Consider the following 27,785-nt stretch of genomic DNA (forward strand, 5'->3'; position numbering starts at 1 on the left):
AGTTGAGCTTACGAACAGTATTTGGGTTAGATTGATTAACGAAGGCACACAGGAGTCCGTGTCAGCCGAGCCGTCAGTCTAGCTCACTGACGGACTCTGCTTTCAGCGGCATTATGTAACTTCTAATTAAAGTGGATACATAATAGAAGCTGCAGCGAAGAAACGGTACCAAATTTGTACAACATGTATAATACAAAAACATACAAGTCACCAAAGCTTTACATAGTCTTAAAGTGCCATTGAGGTGGAAGTTTCCTTTACGCTCGCTCACCTGTCCTGCAGTCCCACCTACAGACAAGTAGCCACTATATTTACAAAGGTAAATCTTCTGTATTCCCAGGCGGGGATCATCACTGTATGGGTCAAAACAGCCAACCTGTCAGGAGGGGGAGGGGGGGGGGACGGGACAACATGTTAATGCCAGGATTTCAATAAAGCAAACTTTTTTTAAAACAATATTAACAAAACATTTTTGCTGATACCTGATGTGTTTTTTTTTAGTGTTTTTTTTTTACACAGTTTACAAAAACCTCTGTGTGAAGGAGGCCTGAAGGAGTTGGGTGTAGAAATGTTTGGGTAGGTTTCTGCAACAATTTGTGTGAATGCGAGGGCAATACACTTGTGTTTTTTTTACCCATCTCTTGTCTTTTTGCGGTGGTTTTTTTTGGGAGGTGGAGGACAACAACAAAAAATCAATCAAGTATGGCCTCATGTACACAACCGGAATAGTTTTTACTGTCTGCAAATACGGAGCCGACGGCTGCAAATACACATCTGTGGTTATCCGCAATCGTGGAAGAGCCCATAGACTTCTTTGAGCGAGTCCGTGCCCTCAATTGCCAGACAAGAGTAGCACGCTTTATATTTTGCAGATCATTTCTACGGCCCGGACACACATCCGTAAACATACGGAAACATACGGAAAGGTGTTCGTGGCTAATAGAAATGAATGGGTCTGCAATTTCATCTGGAATTCTGGATAACAATTACGGTTGTGCGCATGGGAATATTACCTAGCAGTGTCTTTTAGTAATATAATTAACTCATTGTCGTCATTTTCCCCAAAATAACAGCTCATCTAGTGATCGTCAAACATGCAAGAAAAAAAAAAGTTTAATACTTCAAATATTAAGAGTTAGTTGATTATTTGTAATATCTTGTTTTCAGCAGGGCACTCACTTTCCTCAGTGGGGGCCAGTCTTCATCTCCTTGGGAGTTCAGGTTTTCATTCGGGTCCATGTCAGTCTGGAAGACTCCCACTGTGCTCATTTTGTACATTAGCTGAAGGCAAATCCCAGATGCATCCCAGAAGCGCACAGTGCCATCCTCATGCCTGAGGATAAAGAAAAACAAATGTTCCCATTAGTTATTAAAAAAAAAAAAAAAAAATCCTCATTGAATGTTTAGTTTTACTTTAGTTTTTTCCTTCCCACGTTTCAAATAACTTACTTTTTGTCAATATTGCCATAGGAGGGCTTACTTTTTGCGAGCTGTAGTTTCTATTGGTACCATTTTGGGCAACGTGAACTTTTTTGATCACTTTTTATTCCATTTTTTTGTGTGAGATGGAGACCAAAAAAAACAGTGATCCCGGCGGTTACATTTTTTATGGAGTTCACCGCGCGGGTGAAATATATCATAATGTAAGAAAATCGAAAAGTTTCTCCAGCTCACCAGTCTTGGCGTTTTTGATCCCAAAAATTGCACACAGATCCGAGGTGGCACGCTGTTAAATTGCAGTAGAAAAGAAAGAAAAAAAAAATCTCGATCCAGCATGGAGTTTAAAACTAAAATCTTCCACTTTGTGCTCGTGCAAGTGTTACACTTTACAATAGAGGGGTGGACGCACAGAAGCTACGCGTTTCAACTGATTCACTCGGTCTTAGGCATGTCATGATTAAGACCGAATGAATTGGTAGAAACACGTAGGCTCTGTGCGTCCACCCCTCGGTGCTCGCGTAAGTTTTAAACTCCTTTACAATAAAGTGGAAGATTTTCCTTTTAAACTCAGCGCTGGAGCGAGATTTTTTTTTTCCCCTCGCTCTCCTTTTCTACTACCAATATATTGTAATGGTTCGGACATGGCAATACCAGTTACGAGAGATAGATCTAGATATATAGATACGAGGAAATAGACGCTGCACTAGTAGTGGTTTATTCACCCATGTACAAAAATAGCTACGTTTCAGTCCGGACGGACGTCAGTCCGTGAAAAGGTGGTTTATTGAACTTTTAACCCCTTAGTGACCAACCTGAAATGTCTCTATTCTATGCATTTTAAATTGACGCCGTCTACTGTGCGGCGTAAATAACAAGTTACCTTTATTCTATGGGTCGGTACGATTACGGCGATACCACATATGTAGAGGTTTTTTGGTTTACTGCTTTTGCACAATAAAAACACTTTTGAACTAAAATTCTTTATTTTTGCATCGTCGCTTTCCAAGAGCCGTAATATTTTTATGTCAATGTAGTTATACGAGGGCTTGTTTTTTGCAGGACGAGATGTAGTTTTGATTGGTACTGTTTTGGGGCACTTTTATTATGACTTTTTGGGGGACAATGGAAAAAAATAGCAATTTCGCCATGGTTTTTTATTTATTTTTTACAGTGTTCAGCTTGCGGTTTAAATTACATATTAACTTTGTTTGGGTCATTACGGTCGCAGCAATACCATATATGTGTACTTTTATTTATTTTTTACACATACAGTAAACAAATCCATTTTCCATAAAAAGTGGATTTAGTAAAAGTTTTCACATTTATTACTTATTCTTTTACTATGCGATCTTCAGATCGCTGCTATAATGCTTTAGTATACCAGAGCATTATTGCCTGTCAGTGTAAATCTCTCTGCAAATTATTTAAATGCCGCAGTCGGTAATGAGCGCAGCATTTAACGTGTTAAATGGCAAAGCTCTAAGTAAACTTCGATCGTGGCCAGTGGAGCAGGAGCCCGTTTGCCAGACAGCACGGAACACCCGTGAAGTGCTTAGACTGGGCCGGAGTAAAAAGGTGGAGGCCTAGCCTAAGGCCCCTTAGTGACCACCGTGAAAAGGCGTATTGGTGGTCACTAAGGGGTTAATTTTTTTTTTTTAGATCTCAGAAAAAAACAGGTTCACTTTTTTTTATTGATGCGACTATGGGAGTTTATCGCTTGCATGATATAGTGCAATATTAATGTATTGCAGTAGATCGTTACCATCGACGCCCCGCGATCACATCGCGTCTGTTGCAATGTTTCAGGGGGCCTCCCCTGTTTCTAACTACTTAAATGCCACGGTCGTTAATGACCACAGCATCTAAAGAGTTAAACGAGCATGATGGTACTGAGCCCGTGAGCCCACTCCATACTCCCCCAACCCCCCACTTGACATGCACGATCGATAGATCCATCTATCTAATCAGGTCATCACCTGAAATATCAGGTGAGTATTACTTTTTTTTATTTTATAACATTCCAGGTCTGCAGACTTTTTAAATATCCCGGACAACCCCTTTAACACTCCAAGGGACAGGACAGGTCCTCTTTAATCTGCTGCCACACCTGCTTACAGCACTGGGTCCTGAGTTTTCATGGGAATCCTCAAGATATACAGATGAGTCAACTGGCATCCTGGTGCTAGTGTATGAGAAAGACATGTGGAAGCCAGATTGAATGCTCCACTGAACTATATATGCATATGCAGGTAGACCGTCTGCAAAGAGTACACCGGAATGGTAAATCTACTGCATATAAATAATAGCAACTCACCCTGTCAGTAGCAAGTCCCTTTGTCTTGGGGCTTCAGCCATGTTCACACCACCATCAACTGGCCACGGCTGTAAAGAGAAAATGCAACATAAAGTAAATAAGCTACTGGTAAATGTAGCCCTCTAGTGGCTAAAAGTCAGAACACAGGCCGCAAGCAGCCACCACTAGAGGGAGCATACTAAACACTAAGATCCCATTGTATTCAACATCCTTCTAATCCACGATATTCAATTTACTCCCGCTACTGGTAAAACGCAGGTCATCAGTGTTTTTACATTTTGTTCACACTAGCAGAATTCTCATTGCGGTTTTATTGCTTTAAGATAAGACTTTTGCAACGGCTACATGTCGTCGGCTGTATATTACAGTAAGAAAACCACAATTAGGACATAATAGTTAGTCCTTTTTCTGGAAGAGGGTAAAGGGCTTAGAGAGGCTCTGTCACCAGATTTTCCAACCCCTATCTCCTATTGCAGCAGATCGGCGCTGCAATGTAGATTACAGTAACGTTTTTATTTAAAAAAACAAGCATTTTTGGCCAAGTTATGACCATTTTTATATTTATGCAAATGAGGCTTTCTAAAGTACAACTGGGCGTGTATTGTGTGTGTTGCATCTGAGCGTGTTTAAAGTTATGTCCAAGTGGGCGTGTATTGTGTATGTACATCTGGGCGTTTTTACTTGTTTTACTAGCTGGGCGTTGTGAATAGAAGTGTATGATGCTGACGAATCCGCATCATCCACTTTTCTTCGTTACCACCCAGCTTCTGGCAGTGCACAGACAACACGGCGTGTCCTCGCGAGATCACGCTGACACGTCACTCACTTCCTCCCACAGGAACTTCATCGCGTCGGATGAGCAAGGACACGCTGTGTGTCTGCACTGCCAGAAGCTGGGTGGTAACGAAGAGAAGTGGATGATACTTCTATTCAGAACGCCCAGCTAGTAAAAGTAGTAAAAACGCCCCAATGTAACGAACACAATACACGCCCACTTGGACATAACTTTAAACACGCCCAGTTGTACTTTAGAAAGCCTCATTTGCATAAACACAAAAATGGTCATAACTTGGCCAAAAATGCTCGTTTTAAAAAAAACACAAAACGTTACTGTAATCTACATTGCAGCGCCGATCTGCTGCAATAGGAGATAGGGGTTGCAAAATCTGGTGACAGAGCCTCTAAGTAATGTCCATCTCCCTTAGATAATTGAATAGGCGCGGTCACAGTGATAAGTGATAGTGTCCCAAAAATTATTATTTTAAAAGCTTTGAGCTTTTTTTCTAAATGTGCAAATGAGGCTATGCTAGACCAGTGGGAGGTAACACCAGTGATTCTCCTGGGGTGGAGCCTCCTCACTGCCTCTGTCCTATCAGCATGAAGCTGCTTCACACAGTGTGAGAGACTGAGGCTGGAGGGAAGGGGGATCACTTCAAATGCCCATATCTCCGGCTGTGGACCACCTAAAACAGCGGTTCTGAGGGCATATATAAAAAGAGGAGATTCTGATCTTTCATATGACACAAGGATCGCAGTTCTAGCAACTGGAGATATCACCAGTTGATTACACAGTCGGGAATGAAAGCTGTATACTATATGATCACATTGTATTGCTGGGCAGGGAAGGGGGGAAGCTGTATGCTGATCGGACAGCGTCATAGAGAAAACATTACACCGCCCAGAGTGAAAAGAAAGTCACAGATCTCAGTGTCCGGCAGCAGCTTTAACTCCCAGCACAGCAAAGCTAAGAGTCAGGATGACCCCATTAACAGAGGGGTCCAGCAACACTTATCTGAACTGTTCGATCAGTTTAATCTACGTAGACTAACAGATGCTTTCAGGTATATCCCATTCATGCTACGAAAAATAACCACTAAAGAGCAAAGCCATGCTTGTAAATAAACACCGTGGGGTGGGGGGGGTCTCGTATAAAGATGCTTGCATAATGTTGCAAACAAACAGAAATGTCCTCAGTAAGAGTCTAATGAATCTATATGATCCAATATTCACCATATAGAACCACTCCCATCCCTGGCCAGAACATATATTTGACTAGTTCCAAAGATTGCATGGCTTCTAGTTTATCTTAAAAAAAAATCCTAATAAAAAAAAAAAAATAAGCAAGCAGCATTATGAGAAACCTGGCCAAATCCATGCCACGTTTTCCTTACCATATTGGAGTAATGGGTATTCTGTTTTCTGCCTGCGCTGATCATTCTTTCCCACAGCTTCAGAGGAATAGAAGAGATATGGTAAGAACAAGTGATTGCCGAGCAGTGTAAGGAAACCAGGTAAGGGCACTGAATAACTGGCCAACCAGGTGTCTGGAGATCTATGGCCACAAGCTCTTCTTCCGCAAGAACCAGAAGGGCACGTGGGTCATCGCAGCCTAGACATAAAAACACTAAACTCTTAATTTGATGTATATACGAGAAGTTGTGTGAAAAAGAAAAACCATGGAGAGATAGGATAGAATTGAGAGATACCTATACATACACTGTATATTTTTATCAATACTATGAAGACAAAAAAAAAAAGAAATAAATAAATTTACTTTTGCTCCTGTAAGGCTCTATTCACACGACAGTGTCAGCCAATAAAAACGTCCGTTTTGGATCAGTTTTGTGCTTCAGTTTTTAGCAGACGATTTCGACCTGTATCGCATTAGTTTTTACACTGTCCCCCTTGCAGGTAATGCCACACACTGGCCCCCCCCTACAGGTAATGCCACACACTGGCCCCCCCCTACAGGTAATTCCACACACTGGCCCCCCCCTGCAGGTAATGCCACACACTGCCCCCCCCCTGCAGGTAATGCCACACACTGGCCCCCCCTGCAGGTAATGCCACACACTGGCCCCCCCTGCAGGTAATGCCACACACTGGCCCCCCCTGCAGGTAATGCCACACACTGCCCCCCCCTGCAGGTAATGCCACACACTGGCCCCCCCTGCAGGTAATGCCACACACTGGCCCCCCCCTGCAGGTAATGCCACACACTGGCCCCCCCCCCTGCAGGCAATGTCACACACTGGCCCCCCCCCTGCAGGCAATGCCACACACTGGCCCCCCCCCTGCAGGCAATGCCACACACTGGCCCCCCCCTGCAGGCAATGCCACACACTGGCCCCCCCCTGCAGGCAATGCCACACACTGGCCCCCCCCTGCAGGTAATGCCACACACTGCCCCCCCCTGCAGGTAATGCCACACACTGGCCCCCCCCCCTGCAGGTAATGCCACACACTGGCCCCCCCCTGCAGGCAATGCCACACACTGGCCCCCCCCTGCAGGCAATGCCACACACTGCCCCCCCCTGCAGGTAATGCCACACACTGCCCCCCCCTGCAGGTAATGCCACACACTGCCCCCCCCTGCAGGTAATGCCACAGCACTTTTTTGCATAGCACCCCTTACCTTCCTGTAGAAGGTGCCACTCTAAGGGACCGTTCCAGGAGAAGTCCCTGACTTCAATGTCCATATATACGGGGAGTGAAGTCAGGGACTTCTCCTGGAGCGGAAACACCGGACAAACCACCAGGGATTCAGTTTCAGGAGTAGGGGGACCAGGCCAAGAGAAGCCCCTGCCGCTCCTTGAGCGGAATCCCTGGCCACAACTTCGGCAACACTGTGGCTGGGGATTCTGCTTCTACAGGGAGCAAAAAATACTCTCTTCCTCACATGCACTTTGCACTGTGAGGAAGAGAGCTAACGAGCGGCAGAAAGCTCGGCCGTAAGTCGGATCACATCCGAGTGAAAGCCGTTCTTTACACGGCCCCATAGACTTCTATGGGGGGCCGGAAAATGGCCGAAAATAGAGCATGTCCCATTTTTTGACAGTCCGGTTTACCAGGCCGTCAAAAATAAATAAATAAAGAATAAAAATAGACCGTGTGAATAGCCCCATTTTGGGTCTATTTTTCCTACTGCGGCTATGTGATGGCTGGGAATTCCTGTTGTGTGAATAGGGCCTAAAACTGGGGCTTACAATTGAATATTAGACACATTTCTCAAACAGCAATTTAGTAAATGTAGAAGTTTAATTAAAAAACTGACAGCTTAGAATGACATTTTTTTGTTTTTGTTTTTTTATCTCTAGGTCTACCCACATAGCTACTTTGCCATTTTTCTACTTGAACCCAAACCACATCACCATCTTTACTTACCAGCTGAGGGATCAGAGTTGCAAATGACCAAGTGATCAATGATCCGAGAAGTGAAGTCAAACGCTATTTGTTGGCTACCATGGACTACAGAGATGCTGTGCCTGTCTCCATAGCTTGCCATTGGCATGCCGCCTTGGAACACAATATATGGTGACCTGAAATAAGAATCAAGCCATTTACTTGCATGATCAAGAGTGCATAGACAGAATACTGCCGCCAATAATTTCAGTTCTACAATCCAACATCATTTACTCACCCTCCGCGTGAGGTCAGCCAGGTTATTTTACAGATTGCTTTGCAACGGAAAGGACCTATGAAACAAAACCGGAATCAGTGCCAACAACTACTCCTGTTGTCCGCTGTAATCTTTCCTATTTTGACAGCGACTTACCATATGGCACTTTATTCTCCATGGGAGACTGTTGTATAAGATCCCCGGTTGCTTCCCACTGACTGTAACCACCATCATTGTGGCAACTAATAATTTGCTGTGCATCCCTGCACCAGAAAACATTTTCCAGTTGCTAAAAGTAAAATTATTTGAAAAGTCACAAGACCATAGTATGAGAGCGGTTATGAAAATTCAGGGACATGTTATGTACACTGTATGAGGAGAGACCCTTACGCAGATACCTTGATGCCAAGGAAGTGTTGCACAATGCGACCAGTTGTTACATTCCACACCATCATTAGTCCACGACTATAGCCAATCAGGATTTGGTCTGGGTCGTTCGGATTCTCCTGCAACGCTTCCACTGACTCAAAGGGGCGTCTGTTAGCGTACTCATCTGGAAGACTGGGTGAATGAAAAAAAAGGGACGAGAATAATTCTGACTCGAGTCAAAATAAACAGCAATGAAGAGGGCACGGCGTTGCTTACCTACGTAAGGCCATTTCATGCCCAACTATCTTCTCCTCTATTACTTGCAAGGATGGTAGCGCAAGGGTAAAGACACTGCCCCCTTCTGTGCCCACATACAGCCGTTCTCCAGAGGAGTGTGCAAGGAGCACCTTAATTTGTGTTACACTAGGTGGCGCCCTGTAAACATAGCAATATTTATATAAAAGGTAATCTTTCAATATTTATTACAAGTTCTAACTCCTGTCTAGCTTCCTGCGATTATAGTTCAGCCTCTACATGCTGACAGCTGATTGGCCTATCATTTGACCTACCAAGCATTAATGAAAGCGATTGGTCTAAGCCCTCACTGAAGCAATTTATTTAGACACGGAGCCCTAAAGGGTTTTAAAGCGTAATACTCCTCCGTGCATTGAAATCACTTACAGCCCACAGACCCGTGCAATTCAATGGGGCTATTCACACATTCATTTTTCATGCAGCCTGCGTCCGTTGCGTAAAACTCACTGCATGTCCTATATTGGTGCGTATTTGCGCACCAACTCGCCCATTGAAGACCATGGGTGCGTGAAAACCACAGACAGCACACGGACTGCATGTCCTATATTGGTGCGTATTTGCGCACCAACTCGCCCATTGAAGACCATGGGTGCGTGAAAACCACAGACAGCACACGGACTGCATCAGTGTTTCACGCATGAAATCGAACACGCTCGTCTGAATGTAGCCCAAGAAGGAAGAAAGGAAAAAGGAAAAAGGAAAAAGGAAAAAGGAAAAAGGAAAAAGGAAAAAGGAAAAAGGAAAAAGGAAAAAGGAAAAAGGAAAAAGGAAAAAGGAAAAAGGAAAAAGGAAAAAGGAAAAAGGAAAAAGGAAAAAGGAAAAAGGAAAAAGGAAAAAGGAAAAAGGAAAAAGGAAAAAGGAAAAAGGAAAAAGGAAAAAGGAAAAAGGAAAAAGGAAAAAGGAAAAAGGAAAAAGGAAAAAGGAAAAAGGAAAAAGGAAAAAGGAAAAAGGAAAAAGGAAAAAGGAAAAAGGAAAAAGGAAAAAGTTTTTATTTATTTGTGTGTTACTTTTTCTTATTTTTACACTTTTTCTTCCCTATGGGGGCTGCCATTTTTTTTTCCATTTCTGTATGCGTCGATTAACGACACATACAGACATGGAATACGGCAGCCACAGTCCCATAGGGACTGCAAACGGGGCCCGTCCCATCCACTTCTGTGTACGCCGTCTGTGTGGGAACTGCGCATGCACCGCTCCCACACAGTCCAATTTGAAATGCGCGCCGTCCGGCGCCATTTTCCTGTGGACCGGAAGTCGCGGCCGGACAGTAAGATTACTACTTCCGGTCGCGGCTTCCGGACTTGTGCACTTGGACCAGCGGCAGCAGACTGAGCGGACGGGCCGGAGGGAGCCGCGGCGGCAGGAGCAGGTAAGAGATTTCTATGTATGTTCGTGTTTGTGTTTACTATTGTATGTAAACCTACTACACTGTGTGTTAGCTCAAAAAATGGCGACACACAGTGTAGGAGGTTAGACCGTTCAAACCCCTCGTTCCTCCTGGCACTAGCCAGGATAAAGGAGGGGGGGATTCTCAGAGCTCACTAGAGCGAGTGCTTTTTTCCCAATTTTGCAGCAAAAAGCAATGTGGTTGCTTTACCACATGCAATGCTGCAATTTTGGGAATAGCTCCATCTAGTGACCAGCACTGGGAAATATTATAAATTAGAAACTAATTTATAATATTTCCTGACTCGTGAAAAAAATAAAAAAAATGTGAACAATGTTTAATCACCTACACACTAATTGTTTAATTAAAAAAAAAAAAAAAAACATGTTTTGCTGGCAACACATTCCCTTTAAGCCGTTTTTCATTGACTCAATAGAAAACAGATCCAAAAACCGCAAGTTGCTTAAAAAAAAATGACTGAAAATCAGGGGCCGATTTCCCACGAAACTAGCTCCATATTTTCAGCTGTTTTTTTGTTAAGTGTGTGAACATAGCCTTAAAGACTGTCACCACATAAGTGCCCCATCTCCTATATAAGAAGATGGCCGTGCTTTTTATTTAGAAAAACAATCTATTTTTACCACTTTGAGCGATTTTTAGCTTTATGCTAATTACTTTCTTAATGCCCAAGTGGGCGTGTTTTACTTTAGACCAAGTGGGCGTTGTACAGCCGCATGTATTTGCAGGTAAACAGCAGCCATTAAAACCACATGCCGGCTCATTTGTTCCTGCCCTGATAACTTGTCTTTACACACCCAGGTGGTCCACGGAGAGTAAACTTTTTCTCCTCCTGCAGTTCAGACACCCCATCTTGCTGTCTCAGAGACCACAAGTGGAGGCTGTTGTCATCCAGCAGTGTGATAAGTTGACACTAGAGAGAGGGGAAAAAAAAATAAAAATAAATAGAAAACGCAAAATATGAAAAAAGGTCCCTTAATTTCACATACCTTGTGTAAAAACAAATTTTAAAAACAAGCATATCTGTCAGGGAGAAATGGCATTAGTTTATTTTTAACATAATTGGTTTACATGACCGTAATAAAACTTAATCTCTCAATGTGTTAAAATAAGATAGAATTTATAAAAGTTTGGAGCCAGAGCAGAAACGCCTCAAAGTAGGCTGGGGACGGAACAAGAAGCGTTTTTAATATAGCCTTCGAAATTTTTCTGGAGTTTTTTTTTTTTTCATTTTTCCCTCCTAAATGAAGACTGGGAAAGAACTTGTTTTGGAGAAGGGTCAAGGCTTAGGCTGCTAGGTCAGGCAGGAGGGTAGTAGAAATACCCAATGTTGCTCTGACAAGAAGTAACAAGCCAATAAAAAAATATACATATATATTTAAAAAAAAAAAAAAAAAAAAAGTTAGGTCACACCCGACACCAGCTGAAGAAAACCCACAAAAAAACTTGCTCCTCTAAGGCCTAGTTCACACAGGTTTTTTTTTTTGCAGGCGGAAAAAATCTGCCTCAAACTTCCTTCAGGATTTTTGACCTGCCTGAATTCCTTGCAGCATTTTTCGGCCGCAGCCATTGAGCATCACGGGAAAAACACGCAGCGAAAACCTCTCTGCCTCCGTTGAGGTCAATGGGAGATCAGAGGCGGAACCGCCTGAAAAAGGGCATGTCGCCTCTTTTTCCCCACTCCCGGGGAAAAACGCCTCCACCTCCCATTGAAATCAATTGGAGGTTTTTTCGGACTTTTTTCGCACGGTTTCCGCGTTAAAAAAAGCGCCAAAAAATCCCATGTGAACATACGCTAAGGGTGCTAGTGGAAAAAGAACCATGGTGTTTTAGTGCTAATCGCTATGGTTTCAACATCCTTCCTCTGGACAAGCCTCTACCCTGATAGATTTCTACAAGACTTTTTTTTTTAGGAACTTGCAGAAACTCATGCAAACTGCCAAATAGTGAAATATTTGATTTTTTTCTGTCATTTATTTCTAATTTTCTGGTACATCAGACCATGCATAGTAAATCTTGATCTTGAGTAAGCTTGTTTGTCAGATCTGAAAGACCGGATAGGATATTTAGAAAATCTTAAAGGGTAACTAAATGTTCAAACTTCTGACACATCATAGTGACATGTCAGAAGTTTTGAATGGTGGGGGTCCGAGCACTGAGACCACCACCTATCGCTAAAACAAAGCGGCAGACGTGCTTGCGTGAGCGCTCAGCCGCTTTGTTTATGTTGAGCCTTTTCCAGAAAGCCGATCGGAGTACGGGCTCAGACTTGATATTGAGCTCATACAACGCTAGCCTGTACACTGTTAAAAAAAAAAACAAAAAAAAAAACGACCTTGCGTCCTTCACTTTTACTGGTTGCCTAATGGGACACTTCTACAGGGGGAAGACACACACACAATGCTGTTCTCCCCCGTTATTAGGGTGTCCGCCCCAAAGCCCCCTAACAAGCTTTCAACGGTGTCTGCGTGGAGAATGTAAACACAGCTAAAAATGGTGCCACCACTAGGAGGCCTGGTGCAAGTGCACAATTTGCCCTATAGTTAGATCAGCCCTGACCGGGCATGCATTCAGTCGTTTTATAACTGCTAGAGAAAAACTAGACGACCGTATTAAAAGGGGTTTTCCCATAATCAATAGGTCAGGTGATAAATATCTGATCATTGGTGTTCCAACCGCTGGGACCCCCACCGATCGAGAACAGGCAGCCTTACCGATCCTGGGAGCCCCATATGAATGAAGCGGTACTGCGCATGCTCAGCCACAGCTCCATTCATTTCTATGGGTCTGCCAAAGATCGCGCTTGGCAGCCCCATAGAAATGAATGAAGCGGTGGCAGCGCAAACCGAGTACCTCTTGATTCATATGGGGCTCCCAGGAGTGGCAAGGCTGCCCTGCCTGTTCTTTTTTTTTTTTTTTTTTTTAATCAGTTCAATTTTATTCAACAAAACTCCACATTATTACAGGTCATTGTACGTTCTCATACAGTGTACAAGCAATTTTCAACAGACCCAATTCTTTACATTTAACCAACCATTCCCTTCCCCCCAACTCCCCCCTGTATCCCCCCCAGCCGATCTCCTCAGTACCACTTTTCCAATCCTCTCCCCTCAGTTGCCCTATACCTGCACTTGTTGCCTTAGTGTCATTAGCTCCACAGAAGCATACCCAGATTGATCAATCCACCTAGCCCATTGTTTGTCGAACTTGACCCTGGACCCCCTCTTGGAGTATATCCTATACTCCATCAGAACCTGTGAGTTAAGTGCCCCTATGATTTCTTGTGTTGATGGTGGCTCCGCATCCAGCCAGTGCTTTGCAATTCCTTTCCGAACTTGATACAGTATTTTAGCAATTGCCAACCCTGACATCCTATCTCCCCCCAAATCTCCAACATACCCTAGCAGCATTACTACAGGATCCCATGGGATCTGTACCTCAAACACTCTCCCCACTATTTCCAATATTTCCGTCCACAGACTCCCCAGCTTCCCACATGTCCAGAACATATGAAGGATGTCTGCTTTTTCTTCCGGGCACCTAGGGCACTTTGCATCCGCTCTTAATCCCATTTGTTTCAGCACCCACGGGGTCCTGTACACCCTATGTATCAGAAACAACTGCGATCTTCGTTGTGCTACATTAATGGACAAAGTACATGTTGCTGCCAATACCGCCTCCCAGTGGACTGTTGTAATAGGACCCACATCCCTCTCCCATATTGCTTTCACTGTTGCCATAGGATCTCCCAGATGTTCCATCAACAACCTGCGATAAACCAATGAGATTAATCCTTTTGATGTTACTGCCTTTGCAATATGCTCCAACACCCCCGCTGCATGCATCGTCAGGTCCACACTGACCGCTTGTGTCTGCACTGCGTGCCGAATCTGCAGGTACTGATAAAACATGCGGGAGTCCAGTTGAAACTCCTCCCTTACTTGCTGAAAAGATTTGAGTATGTCTCCCTCGTACAACTGATTCAACCGTATTATGCCTTGCTGCTCCCACCCCTGCATCCCTTCCAATTTACCCAATTCCCCCAAATAAGCATTTCTCCAGAGCGGTGTATATTTAGTGCACTCTCCTATCCCCAGCAATTGCTTGCACTGCCACCACACCTTATGTATGAGAAGCAGAGTGGGTCTGGTACTCGCCATCTGTTTATATCTGTGCGCTTCCAGTCCTGCCAACGGGTTCTCCCCCCCCCCCCCAGATATGATAGGATGCGCGCACTGGACCCCCATGTCTCTTCCTGCTCCCACCCCCAGAAATGCTGACATTGGGCAGCTAAATAATACACCCAAGCATTGGGAACAGCCAGGCCCCCCTCCTCCTTTGGCAGCTGTAATTTCTCCAGTTTAATCCTAGGTACCCCCTTCTTCCATACTAGGTCCCTAAAAAGGTTATGCAATCTCCTGAACCAATATTTGGGGATCCATACCGGTGAGTTATGTAGGACATACAACACCTGGGGCATAAGGATCATTTTAATCAAATTTGTCCTACCCAGAGCCGATAGGGGCAACTTATTCCACGCCTCTACTTTGGCTTTTATCTTTGTTAACAGTGGCATTACATTAAGGGACATATAATCCTGTACTTTCGCCGTCACCCTCACCCCCAAATACTTAAACTCCTTCACCACAGGTATCTCCACCTCCTCTTCCCCATTCTGATTATCCCCCAGGTCCAGGAGCATTAGGGCCGATTTTGACCAATTAATGAGTAGTCCTGAATATTTCCCAAACCGCTTAATTAGGGCCATCACTAACGGTAATGTGCGTTCGGTATCCGCCATGAATAGCAGCATATCATCTGCGTATAATGCAATTCTTTCCTCCACCCCCCCATATCTCAACCCCTGAATTTGTTCATGTTGTCTCACTGCACACGCCAAGGGTTCCACCGCAAACAACAATGGGGACAATGGACATCCCTGACGCGTTCCCCGCTCCAGCGCAAACCGATCCGATAACACCCCATTCACCCTTATCTTTGCTGTCGGGGCTACATACAACAATTTTACCCATTTTATATAATTAGGGCCAAATCCCATTTTTTCCAGAACTGACCACAAATAATTCCACTCCACACAATCGAATGCTTTGGCCGCATCTAAGGACATTATGGCTCTCCCCCCACGATTATCCGGCATAACTTGTAAATTCAAAAACAGCCGCCTCAGATTTACCGCCGTCGATTTGGATGGCATAAAACCGGCCTGATCTCCGTGTACCACCCCAGCTACTACTTTAGCTAGTCGAAGCGCCAATACTTTCGCCATGATTTTAATATCCGCCGTCAGCAGTGAAACTGGTCTATAAGAGCCCGGGAGTTGAGGATCCTTCCCCTCTTTAGGCAGAACTACTATAGTCGCTTCATACATTGTTTCTGGAAGCCGCCCCCTACTGAAGCTATCTACAAGAGTGGCCAGTAACTGCGGCGCAAGCTCCTCCCCATATTTGCCCTGCCTGTTCTAGTGATCAGTGGGGGCCCCAGCTGCCAGACTCCCACCGATCAAATATTTAATCACCTATCATATTGATAGGCGATTAAGGATTATGGGAAAACCCCATTAATGCAAGTATTTAATATAGAACATGTTTATTTTTTTCCCATAGACTCGCACCTGATTTCCAGGATATATATATTTATAGCTGCATAAAGTTATCTGAATGCTCACGGTTTTGTTACAACAGTGACGCACACATCAAGCAGACAACCGGGCTGATTATACATGAACCATTTATGAAGGAGTCGGACAGTTGAAAAAATAGGAGTCGGAAGTTTGGCTTACAGATTCCACTGCCCTGCGGCTAACAGTAACCGATACAGGAGACCACCTCTTCCAGCAGAGAAGCGACATGCAGGGATGCCCTCAAACACCTCTCACCTGGTTTGGAACAAAGGTGATCTTTATCACTGCATTATTCTGCTCATGCAAGTTCATGAACTCCACTCCAGGGCAACCATATCTGATGAAAATTTGGGTTAAAGAAAAAAAATTGTTTTGAAATGTTTGTTTTTGTATCACAGATATGGACATGAATGCAACTATAAAGGTTAAAGGATACACTTTGATGGCTCCGGAACGGGTACCAATTGCCATGAGTCGTAGAGAGTCGCTAAATCCCAGGGCACTTGGTTGGTGAGGAAATCCATGTTCGACGGTCTACAAAGAAAACAAAATGGGTCAGTATTATTACATGAACGTGGGCTTGAAAATATCAAGCACTAGAAAGGGAAAAAAGTAACTGCTGTGCAAAAATAATAAAAGGATACTATGAGAGATAGAAGGCATCTATTTTGGCGTGAGGCATCATTTAGGTTTCTATCCTAGTAAAACCCTACATTTCTTCGGTAAAATGAATGTTTTAAAGATGAAGTCCAAGGTGAGAGAAAGGTGACTGCTTAGCGGGTAGCACGGTTGCCTCATATACTGGCATTAAACACTTTGGATTATTATACGGACAAGACCTCTATAGAGAACCAGTATAGGTAATGAAGTCAAAAGACTTAGGCTGCATTCACACGAGCGGGACAGATTTTATGCACGTCTTTTCCGCGTGCGTTGCGCTATTGCATCAGTGCGCTTTGCGAGGGGCATGTGTTTTTCTAAAAGAAACTGACCGTCTTGCCTGTAGCAACCAATAAGAACTCCGCTTTAACTTAGTTCACATGGCTTTGTCAGGCCAAAAAACAAAAAAAAACAGAAACGGCCTTTTCTTCCCCCACAAGCGTTTAAACCCTTCAGGACTGAGCCTGTTTTGACCTTCAGGACGAAGACGATTTTTCAAATCTGACAGTCACTTTATGTGGTAATAAATTGGGAATTCTTTTACCTACCCAAGTGATTCTGAGATTGTTTTCTCGTGACATATTGTACTTTATGTTAGTGAAAAAATAGTCGATAAATTCAATATTTTTGTAGAAAAAGATTTGGAGAAAATGTGCAAATATTTGCATTTTTCTAAATTTAAATGCATCTGCTTGTAAAACTGATAGGAATAACACGCAAAATAGTTACTAGTTTACATTTCCCATATGTTTACTTTATATTTGCATGGTTTTTTTGAACATTTTATTTTTCTAGGACGTGACAAGACTTAAAAATATGATAAATCGCTGCTAAAGTTCTAAGAAAATGTCAAAAGGCGATTTTTACAAGGACCAGTTCAGTTCTGAAGTGGCTTTGAGGGCCTTATATATTAGAAAGTCTCCATAAATCACCCCATTTTGAAAACGGCACCCCTAAAAGTATTCAAAACAGCATTCAGAAAGTGTTTTAACCCTTTAGGTGTTTCACAGGAATTAAAGCAACGTAGGAGGTGAAATTTACAAATCATTTTTTTTTTTACAAAATTAAATTTGTAATAAAAAAAAAAATTCTATACCATAGAAAGTTTTACCCGAGTAATGTAGCTCATTTATTGCCCAGATTCTGCAGCTTTTAGAAATATCCCACATGTGACCCTAGTGCGCTAATTTACTGAAATACAGGCCTCAGAAGCAAAGGAGCACCTAGTGGATTTTGGGGCCTCCTTTTTTTTAGAATATATTTTAGGTACCATGTCAGGTTTGAAGAGGTCTTGTGGGGCCAAAATAATAAAGACCTCCAAAAGTGACCTCATTTTGGAAACTACAGCCCTCAGGGAATTTATCTAGGGGTAGTTTGCATTTTGAACCCACAGTTTTTTTGCTAAATTTATTTGAATTAGTATGAGAAGATGAAAATTTTTGATTTTTTTCAAGGAATAAAAGAGAAATAACACCCCAACATATGTAAAGCAATTTCTCCCAATTATAGCAATTCCCCATATGTGGTAATAAACTGCTGTTAGGAGCCCTGCTGTGGGTCCAAAGGGAAGGAGCGCCATTTGGATTTTGAGATTCTGATTTTGCTGGAATAATTTTCAGTGCCGTGTCGCGTTTGCAATGCACTGGAGGGAACAAAATAGTGGAAACCCCCGAAAAGTGACCCCATTTTGGAAACTACACTCATCAAGGAATTTTTCTAGGTGTAAAGTTAGCATTTTGACCTCACAGTTGTTTTGCTGAATTCATTGGAATTATTCTGTAAAGGTAAAACTCTACTTTTTTTTCTGAAAAAAGGTACCAATTTTTTATTTTTACAAGGAATAAAGGAGAAAAAGCACCCCAACATTTGTAAAACAATTTCTCCCGATTACGGAAATATGCCATATGTGGCAATAAACTGCTGTTTGGACCCACAGCAAGGCTTAGAAGGGAAGGAGCGCTATTTGGCTTTTGGAGCTCAAATTTAGCTGGAATAGTTTTTGGGTGTCATGTCGCATTTGCAAAGCCCCTGAGAGGCCAAAACAGTGGAAACCCCCCAAAAGTGACCCCCATTTTGGAAATTACACCACTTAAAGAATCTATCTAGGGATATAGTGGGCATTTAGACCCCACAAGTCTTTTGCAGGATTTATTAGAATTAGGCCGTGAAAATGAATATCAACATTTCTTCCACTAAAATGTTGAATTTTCTCAATTTCACAAAGGATAAAGGGGGAAAAGCCGCCCAACATTTGTAAAGCAATGTCTCGAGTACGGCTATACCCCACATGTGGTCATAAATGGTTTTTCATTAGAAAGTAATTAACCCTTTCCAGACTGAACCATTTTTTTTCTTTTCCTTTTTAGTTTTCCCCTCCCCGCTTTCCAAGAGCCATAAAACTTATTTTTCCGAGTGGTGTGAGGGCTTATTTATTGAGGGACGAGCGGTCGTTTTTAATGGTACCATTTTTTGGTACATACAACTTTGAGCACTTATTACATTTTTTGGTAGAGCCAAGGTGATAAAAAAAAATAAAAAAAAAAATTTTTCACGTGAGACACTCCATACATCACCCCCCACACTACGACATGCTATGTCATGGTGCGCGAAGGGGTTAATGTGCAGCGGATGGTGCAGAGTGAAAATTAAAATTTTCCACTGATATGCCATTTTAGTGCACTATATGTTATGCCCAGTTTGTGCCACTGAAGACAAATACCTCAAAATATTAACCGGGTTCTCCCGGGTATGGCGATGCCATATCAGTGGAAGTAAACTACTGTAGGGCTCAGAAGGGAGGGAGCGGTGTTTGGCGCACAGATTTAGCTTGTTAGTTGTGTTTGGCATTTGACTGGTATTTCAGTTTATAATGTGGGGGCATATGTAATCTGCACGGAGAACATCAGGGTATAATAAGAGGGTATAATAATGGGGTAAATAAATAATCCTCAGATGTGTGGCCAGTGTCGCACTGATAAATGGCGCCCAATCTTATCCGCTTTTGTAACACTGCACATTTTGCATCGCCATATTCTGAGAGCCAGAACCTTTTTATTTTTTCTCCACTGGAGCTGTGTGAGGGTTTATTCTTTGCAGGACAATCTGTAGTTTTCATTGGTACCATTTTGGGGTACCAGAAACTTTTTTGATCAGTTTTTATTCAATTTTTTGGCAAGCAAGGTGACCAAAAACCATCAATTCTGACAATGTTTTTTATTATGGCGTTCACCCTGGGCTATAAATGCCCATTTTACTTTATTCTGCGGGTCGGTACGATCACGGCGATATCATATGTATAATCTTTTTTATGTTTTGCAGCGTTTGTGCAATAAAATCACTTATTTATAAAATAAATTATTTTTTGTGTCACCATATTCTGAGAGCCATAACTTATTTTTCAGTCAAAAAAAGCTGTGTAAGGGCTTGTTTTTTGCGGGACGGGTTGTAGTTTGTATTGGTACCATTTTCGCGTACATGTGACTTTTTGATAACTTTATTGTATATTTTGGGAGGGGTGGTGACCAAAAAAAATTGTGATTCCGGCATTGTTTTTTAGTTTATTTATTTTTTGCGGTGAACACCGCGCGGGAAAAATAATATTACAGTTTTATAGTTGGGGTCGTTACGAACGCGGTGATACCAAATGTGTACTTTTAATGTGTTCATTTTTTTCCTATAATAAAAGACTTCTAGTTAAAAAAAAATTTTTTTTGTTTATGTCACTTATAACTTTTATTTTTACACTTTTTAAAAACATTTTTAGAATCTTTTTTTTTTTTTACTTGTCCCACTAGAGGACACAGATGATCGCTGCTGGAACACATTACACTACCTACAGGCGTCTCCTCTGTGTGTCTACTGGTATGTATGCCTCATTTTTTTCCACCAAGTCAGTAACCTTACTGTGGTATTTCTGACTTCAATGAGCTTGTCGTTTCAGCACTTCTACACTAGTCCCTCTTACTGTGGCGTATTGTACATCATTATTTCTCATTCTATTACATTTTACCAATCGCCATTTTTTCATTCAGCAAACCTACAAATCCTTGATATTCTGTTTGACTGATCTTATTGGATGCTGTTGAATATGGTGTCTGTTACTAGCTTATAATTATGGCAAATAACTCATACCTGGTCTAGCACAGGTTGACATCAATATCATTGTGTGACTCATCTTTTAACTTGTTCATGTTTTTTATGTAATAAAATGTATATATTTTCATATCTCAACATTGTTTTGTGCCTAAGTTGATCATTTTTCTACTATAGTGTCTTTACACGGCCCCATAGATTTCTATGGGAGCCGTGTGGCCTCAGCCCCATTTACACGACAGGGACACTCGGCTGTGCGATGGACATTTATTTAACGGCTGTCAGAACAATAAACCCCAAATGGGGCTATTCACATGGCCAATTTTTGGACGGCCTAGTAAAGCGGGCCGTCAAAAAAAAAATGGAACATGTCCGATTTTGGGCCGTTCTCCCGGCTGCACGGCTTATAGAAGTCTATGGGGCCGTGTAAAGCAGTACCATCACTTGGATGTGATCTGAGTGACGGCCGTGCTTTGACGCTCTCTCTCTATACTCCTCACCGTGCATCGGAGTTCTCTTTTTTGCTGCCACAGACCCCTTGTAGATGGCACCTACCCCCAGGTCTGTAGATCGTGCCACTGTAGCTCTCCGTAGGGGCGGAATCCCTTTAATCACTGGCCATAGCGTTGCTGAAGCAGTGGCCGGGGATTCTGCTCCAGGAGACGTCACTGACATCACTATCCATATATGGACAATGACATCAGGGGCAACTCCTGAAACGGAGATTCCTGGCCAGACTGATTCTGCTCCTTCAGGGGGGTGGGGTGCTACCTACAGAGGGCAGTGTGTGGCAAAAAATGTACAAATTAAATTCATCTTTAAACGGACAGGGGGCAAGAACAAAAAACGAAACACAAGGATGCAAAACTGGCCAAAATCTGCTGTTAAAAATGGAAACACTGCCCGGAACGAATGCAAAACGGGCGAGAAAAATAGACCAAAACGGCAGTTTTTAATTTGCCACTCAGACCAGTGCCGTGCTAATAGGAATTGCAGAATCGGAACATCCACTTATTAGATTTTTAGCATACACTGCCAATATGCCATAAATGTCTAAGATGGGAATAAAGTGTAAAGTGCTGTGGAATGCGTTGACGGTATATGAAGATTATTCATTTTTATTACGAGTGGTACATTTTGACAATGGGGCCCTAGGAATAGAAAAAGTAAAAACTATAATACCGTATCAGCTTTTGATTTTATTATAAACTTCAATGTATTATTGCTATACTTCCCTGAACTTAAAGGAATGTAGTAGTCGGGTACTCCATTGCGTAACACATTCTAATGGATGAAGATTAACTCCATAAACTCAGAGTTCCCTGTACCTACCAAACATCTAAACTATACCCACAGTGACCATTACTTGCTAGGCAAACTATCAATACTATCACTTTCAGGATTGTACAGTCTAGTTTCTGTAGTTTGGTCACATCATACTTTGAGAACAGGACAAGCTGGTTTTTAATGCCAGTCTAAACTTGCTCATGACTGGCAAACAATCTGTGCGCTCATTTGAGCCAGCAGCACCGGTAAAGGTATGACACAAAGGTCAGGCACTAAATGCTAGAAATACTAGACGGTATGTTAAAGGGGTATTCACAGACATTTATAGCATAGCCACAGGATATGCTATAAATGTCCGATAGATGACGGTCAAAGCTCTGGGACCTGCACCTATATCGGGAACGGGGTTAAAACCTTTGTATTTTGCTGCAGAAAAACCGAATCTATTTCATCCCGTGTCTATCCAGCCTTAAAAAGGGAAAGCTTCACACACACATATATATATATATATATATATATATTTTTTTTTTTAACTAAGTGAACCTAGAGATTGAAACTTTTTTTCCAAGCACAATTATGGAGGTAACCATCTTGCTGCTGAGAGGTCACTGTAAAGAGAGGGAGAGGAGGCGAGCAATTTCAAAAACCTATTGTCAAAGGTGTGATCCTGTAAAAATATTATCTATATATCGGTATAGGGGTCATGTGTCATGTCTCACACAACCAAAATCACGGGAGATCGGAAATCCCTTGCTGGATAGAATTGAAATGTTCCGGTCGCTAAAATGACTTTTCTGATAGAGGACTTCTTCTAATACTGTAACACACACACATGATATTTAGGTTCACCAAAGCTTAACGTAGGACTGTGTTCATGTGGCAATTACTTGTGGATAAAATATAATCTTCCGGTTTCACTTTGCTATAAATGACTTGCTCCAGTTTCTCAGAAATCTCCAGTAAAGATTTCTCATGGGACCATAGACACAGTGAAGCATCGTTGCTGCTCTTGGACTTGGCACACAGAGACAGGTCTCCTGCACAACAAACTAGGTCAATGCTATTTCTTGTCTGGAAAACAAGTCCAAATGACAGGATCCTTTTTACTACCAGTTTTCAAACCTTCAGGCCCCATACACACAACCACATTTTATCTGTAATTCCGGATCAGGTAATTATGGATGAAATTGCGGACCCATTCAATTCAATAGGCCACGGACACCTTCCCGTAGATTTACAGATGTGTCCGGGCCGTAGAAACGAGCAGCGAAATATAGACCATGCCCTATTTGTGTCTGCAATTGCGGCACAGACTCCCCTATGCAAGTCTCTGGGCGCTTCTGCAATAACGGATCCGTCTTTATGGACAGTAAGAACCCCCTTCTGGTCGTGTAATTGTTCTATTGACAGAGCTCATGCAGACAGTTACCACACACGAATTTGCAGCAAAATCCGCATTTGTAATATTTGGATTTTGCTGCGATTTTTCCATTGTTTTGTCATTGGGAAGGCATTACTTCATATCGAGTTAGGTCATGTCTACTGTTCTTTTGCAGTATGTGTACTTACGGTCTACATTGGATGCTGTGATTATCTAGGGTGGGTTACGGGGGTAGGTTTTATATGTTTTATATTTGTAAAACGGTCAATAAAAAAAAGACTAAAAAAAAAAAAACGCAACAGGGATTGACATGCTGCGGATTTTAAAGTTCTGCAAAGCATGTATATTTTCAGGAGGAAAAGTTAGCAGCATTTGGAGGAGACATGCAAAAGAAAATCCGCTTTCCTTCTACCGTAATCGGCTGGGAGTTTCACATTAAAAGGAGGTACTCTGCATTTTATACTGATGGCCTATCCTTAGAATAGACCATCAATGTCAGATCGGTGGGGGTCTGACTCCTGGCACCCCCGCTGATCAGCTGACTAAAGTCGCCGCAGCATTTGTCACCATGGCCTCAGTGTTTACCAGGCACAGTGCCGTACCGGCTGTGCCTGGGGTTTAGACAGGCCATACATTTTTATTTTTTTTTAAATGCCCGGAGAATCTATTTAAGCTGGGTCCGCACAATATGCAGTGGCGTGCACGGAAAAACACACAGCAGATTGCAGTAACAGCCATGTGGATGAGATTTTCACAAATTTCATACACCTGCTGCAGATTATTTCTGTGCAAAAACTTCCCTACGGTACGAATTATAGAAGCTGCAGCGTATCAATTTCGGGCAAAAACCCGCAGGCGGATCTTCTGTATGTGAACCCGGCCTTAGGCCTCATGCACGGCCGTGATTTTCAGGTCAGCCGGCCGCGGAGTGTCACCCGCAAATCGCGGGCCGTGCACATTATTTTCTATGAGCCTGGACCGCAGAACACGGCCGTAATAAGACATGTCCGTTCTGTCTGCTCCTGGGCCATGCACGGACCGTGGAAACCATCAAAATGAATAGTGCCGCAATTCTCCCATGGATTTTTGGGGGAATTGCAACCGCAAAAGCACGGACCGCAGAAAGAACGGACATGTCTTCTTACGGCCGTGTTCATAGGAAATAATGCAAGAATGTGCAGGGCCCGCGATTTGCAGGTTGGTCTCGGCTGTCACTCCGCAGCCGGCGGACCCGAAAATCACGGCCGTGCACATGGCTACGGTCGAGTGCATGAGGCCTTTGACTAGATTATATACTGATCTAGGAAGTCTGACAAGTAGTATTGGTAACGGTACTTGCTATAAGAGCAAAAATCATGCCCAGCAATTATTTTATTAATGAAAGGTTACATATACCCCACACAGGGGCATCTATAGCTCCTATACAAAAAAACATGCATCTGCACAGTAATAAAAAAAATATAGAAGAAAGAAATTCTTGCCAGAATACTGCATGTACATTAGCAAGAAGTAGAGGACTAATAAAAGGGAGTATGACTGTAGGATAATATACATGGCATTGTAAGGGCCATTATTGGATCCATATTTCTGTCTAAAAAAAACAGAAAACAGTGGCCTCTCTGAGCAGTTGTCTTCAAACGGAAGAGAAGGAAGAATGGTCGTCCTCTGCCCCTTCTTAAGCCCCATGCACACAACCCAAGATTTCGTCCGTAATTACGGACCCCATTCATTTCTATGGCCGATGGACACATTCCCGTATCTTAGTGGGAGCACGGCCCGCAAATGCGGATGACTGCAGTGGTCCGTGCATGTAATCACGGACCGGGATTACGGGCACGGTCGTGCGCATGGGGCTTTACATGCACTGAAGAAAACCAGGATCTGTTATATGAACACACAAACTCTCGACTCGGTGCAACACTTCCGATCATGCATTGTCCAATGGGCAGCCGGCTGGTACTAAACCCCTGCTCTGTATTTTGCTGGCTGCATTTCAAAGAGGAGAGATAGAGATGGGAATGCTAGAGACTTATTACTACTGTAAACAGGCAGTGGATAGAAAGAACGGCGACACCTGATAATTAAAGTCAATTGCAGTTCGTGGGCACCAGATGGGAAGGAGTTTGTAGAAAGGACAGTGACCATTTAAGACCAGAAACTGTAAAAAAAAAAAAAATACAAGTCATCCTGTGTCTTATCCCCAAATATCAATCTGTGCAGCTCCTCCTGCTCTAGGACAAGCTGCCCGCAGCTTGGACGCACGTACCACATGACTGGTTCCCTTTTAAAGTAGTCACACTAACAACAAACCCCTTAACTTCGATCCTTTGTCACATGACCTCACTGCAACAGTGAATCTTTTTGGTCAAAACTCACTAGACAATTCTACAACCTTCTTCCTATGGACATATTCTCAGACCCCTTACAAAAGTTATGAATCGTATAAGGCCATGTTCACACATGGTGGATCGTTGCAGATTCTGCATAGAAAGCACAAGGATTATGAATGAGATTTTAGAAAACATTAACATTTAACACTAGAAATTTGGGAGCATGCTATCCTGCTTTGCCTTTGGAAATTACACAAATTTAACTCATTTAAATAAGTGGCATTAACCCCTTCCCCTGGCAGCCATGTTTTAGATTTTCACTTTAGTTTTTTCCTCCCCACGTTCCAAAAGCCATAGCTTTTGTATTTTTCCATCAATATTGACGTATCAGGGCTTGTTTTTTTTGCAGGACGAGGTGTATTTTTTTTTTCAGCACCATTTATTTAACTGGGAAACTGGAAAATAATTTGTGGCGTGGAATGGGAAAAAGAGCGTGTTCACTGTGCGGTAAAAACGCCATGTTAAACTTTCTACGGGTCAATAAGATTACGGCAATACTAAACATTATATAGGTTTTACTACTTTTACAAGAAAAAAAACTGTTTAAAATAAAATGAGTTGCGTCGCCATATTCTGAGAGCCATAACTTTATTTTTTCATTGATTGAGCGATAGGAGGGCTTATTGTTTGCAGGGCGAGCTGTAGTTTATATTGGTACATGAGACGTTTTGATCACCTTATTTCATTTTTTTGTGGGATATGAAGTGACCAGAAATCAGCGATCCTGGCAGTTTAGTTTTTTTTACTGCGTTCACCGTGCGGACTAAATGATATATTGTATGAGTGCAGACCTTTAAGGAAGTGTCAATACCAGTTAATTTTTGTTTTTACATTGTGCTTGGGGGAAATTCTCTTAACTTTGAACATACATACAAGAACACAGTAAAATAGTTGTTTTTTTTTGTATTTAATTTCATTTTTTTTACTTGTTCCCCTTGAACCAGCGATCGTTTGATCGCTTGCATGATACACTGCAATTCTAATGTATTGCAGTACATTGTTATACTGACACTATGAAGCCACCAGGTTCTGCCATGCCAACCATTGGCACCCCACGATCGCATCACGGGGCCTTTGTTACAGGGGGCCGCCCACCTGCTTCTAACTATTTAAATGCCGCTATTGACTGCAGCATTTAAGGGGTTAAACTAGCGGGATTCCGCTAGTTACACTGAAGTGTCAACTGTAAGATACATCCAATACATTCTTTCTACGGTGCGGCCCATGAGCTCGCTCCACACTCCCCCACCCGACGTCTGCTGTATATATACGGCGGATGTTGTGAAGGGTTAATGCCAATTAATTGAAATATCTGAAAAACAATTTAATGGGACAAAAATTTAAGACGTGGGATTTAAGAATCCTGTCTGGCAATGATTGAAAACACAGAGGTGTCTAGTATTTAGTGGAGGAATTATATTAACATTGGAGTTTCACACGCCAATTTTAATCTTGAAAAAAAAATTTACAAAAATAAAAATGGCGCAAGATGTGCCCAAGTTACGAAGAGGAACACACTTAATAATAAAATAAGGCACATCCCTGGCCACCCGTGCGCCAGAAAGTCAAAACTACTCCAGCTATGAACTGGAGTAGACTTGGGCGATAATTTATGCCAATTTCTGCTGTAAATTATAGTAAATATGTCGGAACGCTGAAGACCCCATCCGTTCTGCTAAGCCACGTCAACTTTTTGTAAAGTGCCATGCTTTTATAAAGTCATGTATTTTTTGCTTGCTTTTTTTCTACTTTTGAGGCATTGGTGACTTTTCTAATCCAGAAAGCTGGTAGAGAACAAAGAAATTCCCATCTAGTGTGGTTTTTCACATATGGCATTGCCCTTTACCTTTAGTAGGAAACCGTTTCATTGTTTCTCCCAATATGTGACTTATATTCTCCATGAAAAAATAATTATGGTGGACCTTTTATAACAGTGTTGTTGCTCCGTTAGTCCTCCTGGAAATTAATGAATAAATGGGCAATCGAGGGTTACCATTCCCCAGGTCAAACCGGCGAGTCCCCACACACTCTAATTTGTTGTGACACTACACATTGACAAGGGAAATGGTAACAACCAGTTGTCAATTTCTTC

The 27,785-nt window shown here is 42.5% G+C and overlaps 1 protein-coding gene across 2 annotated transcripts in view; it reads right to left on the minus strand.

Annotated features, from left to right (window-relative positions):
• LLGL2 (LLGL scribble cell polarity complex component 2) overlaps positions 1–27,785 on the minus strand; it is a 76,761-nt gene that overhangs the window by 18,809 nt on the left and 30,167 nt on the right. For both annotated transcript variants that reach the window (XM_075846426.1, XM_075846425.1), the window contains exons 3-14: positions 16,320–16,417; positions 16,139–16,220; positions 11,040–11,155; positions 8,799–8,957; positions 8,552–8,714; positions 8,310–8,442; positions 8,175–8,229; positions 7,919–8,073; positions 5,926–6,143; positions 3,755–3,822; positions 1,180–1,333; positions 272–376 (exon numbers count right to left, since the gene is read on the minus strand). In XM_075846426.1, coding sequence (XP_075702541.1) covers positions 272–376; positions 1,180–1,333; positions 3,755–3,822; positions 5,926–6,143; positions 7,919–8,073; positions 8,175–8,229; positions 8,310–8,442; positions 8,552–8,714; positions 8,799–8,957; positions 11,040–11,155; positions 16,139–16,220; positions 16,320–16,417 — 1,506 coding nt within the window. The remainder of the gene's footprint in view (positions 1–271; positions 377–1,179; positions 1,334–3,754; positions 3,823–5,925; positions 6,144–7,918; positions 8,074–8,174; positions 8,230–8,309; positions 8,443–8,551; positions 8,715–8,798; positions 8,958–11,039; positions 11,156–16,138; positions 16,221–16,319; positions 16,418–27,785) is intronic.

Source organism: Rhinoderma darwinii, chromosome 13, assembly GCF_050947455.1.
Source record: "Rhinoderma darwinii isolate aRhiDar2 chromosome 13, aRhiDar2.hap1, whole genome shotgun sequence".
Taxonomy (NCBI): domain Eukaryota; kingdom Metazoa; phylum Chordata; class Amphibia; order Anura; family Rhinodermatidae; genus Rhinoderma; species Rhinoderma darwinii.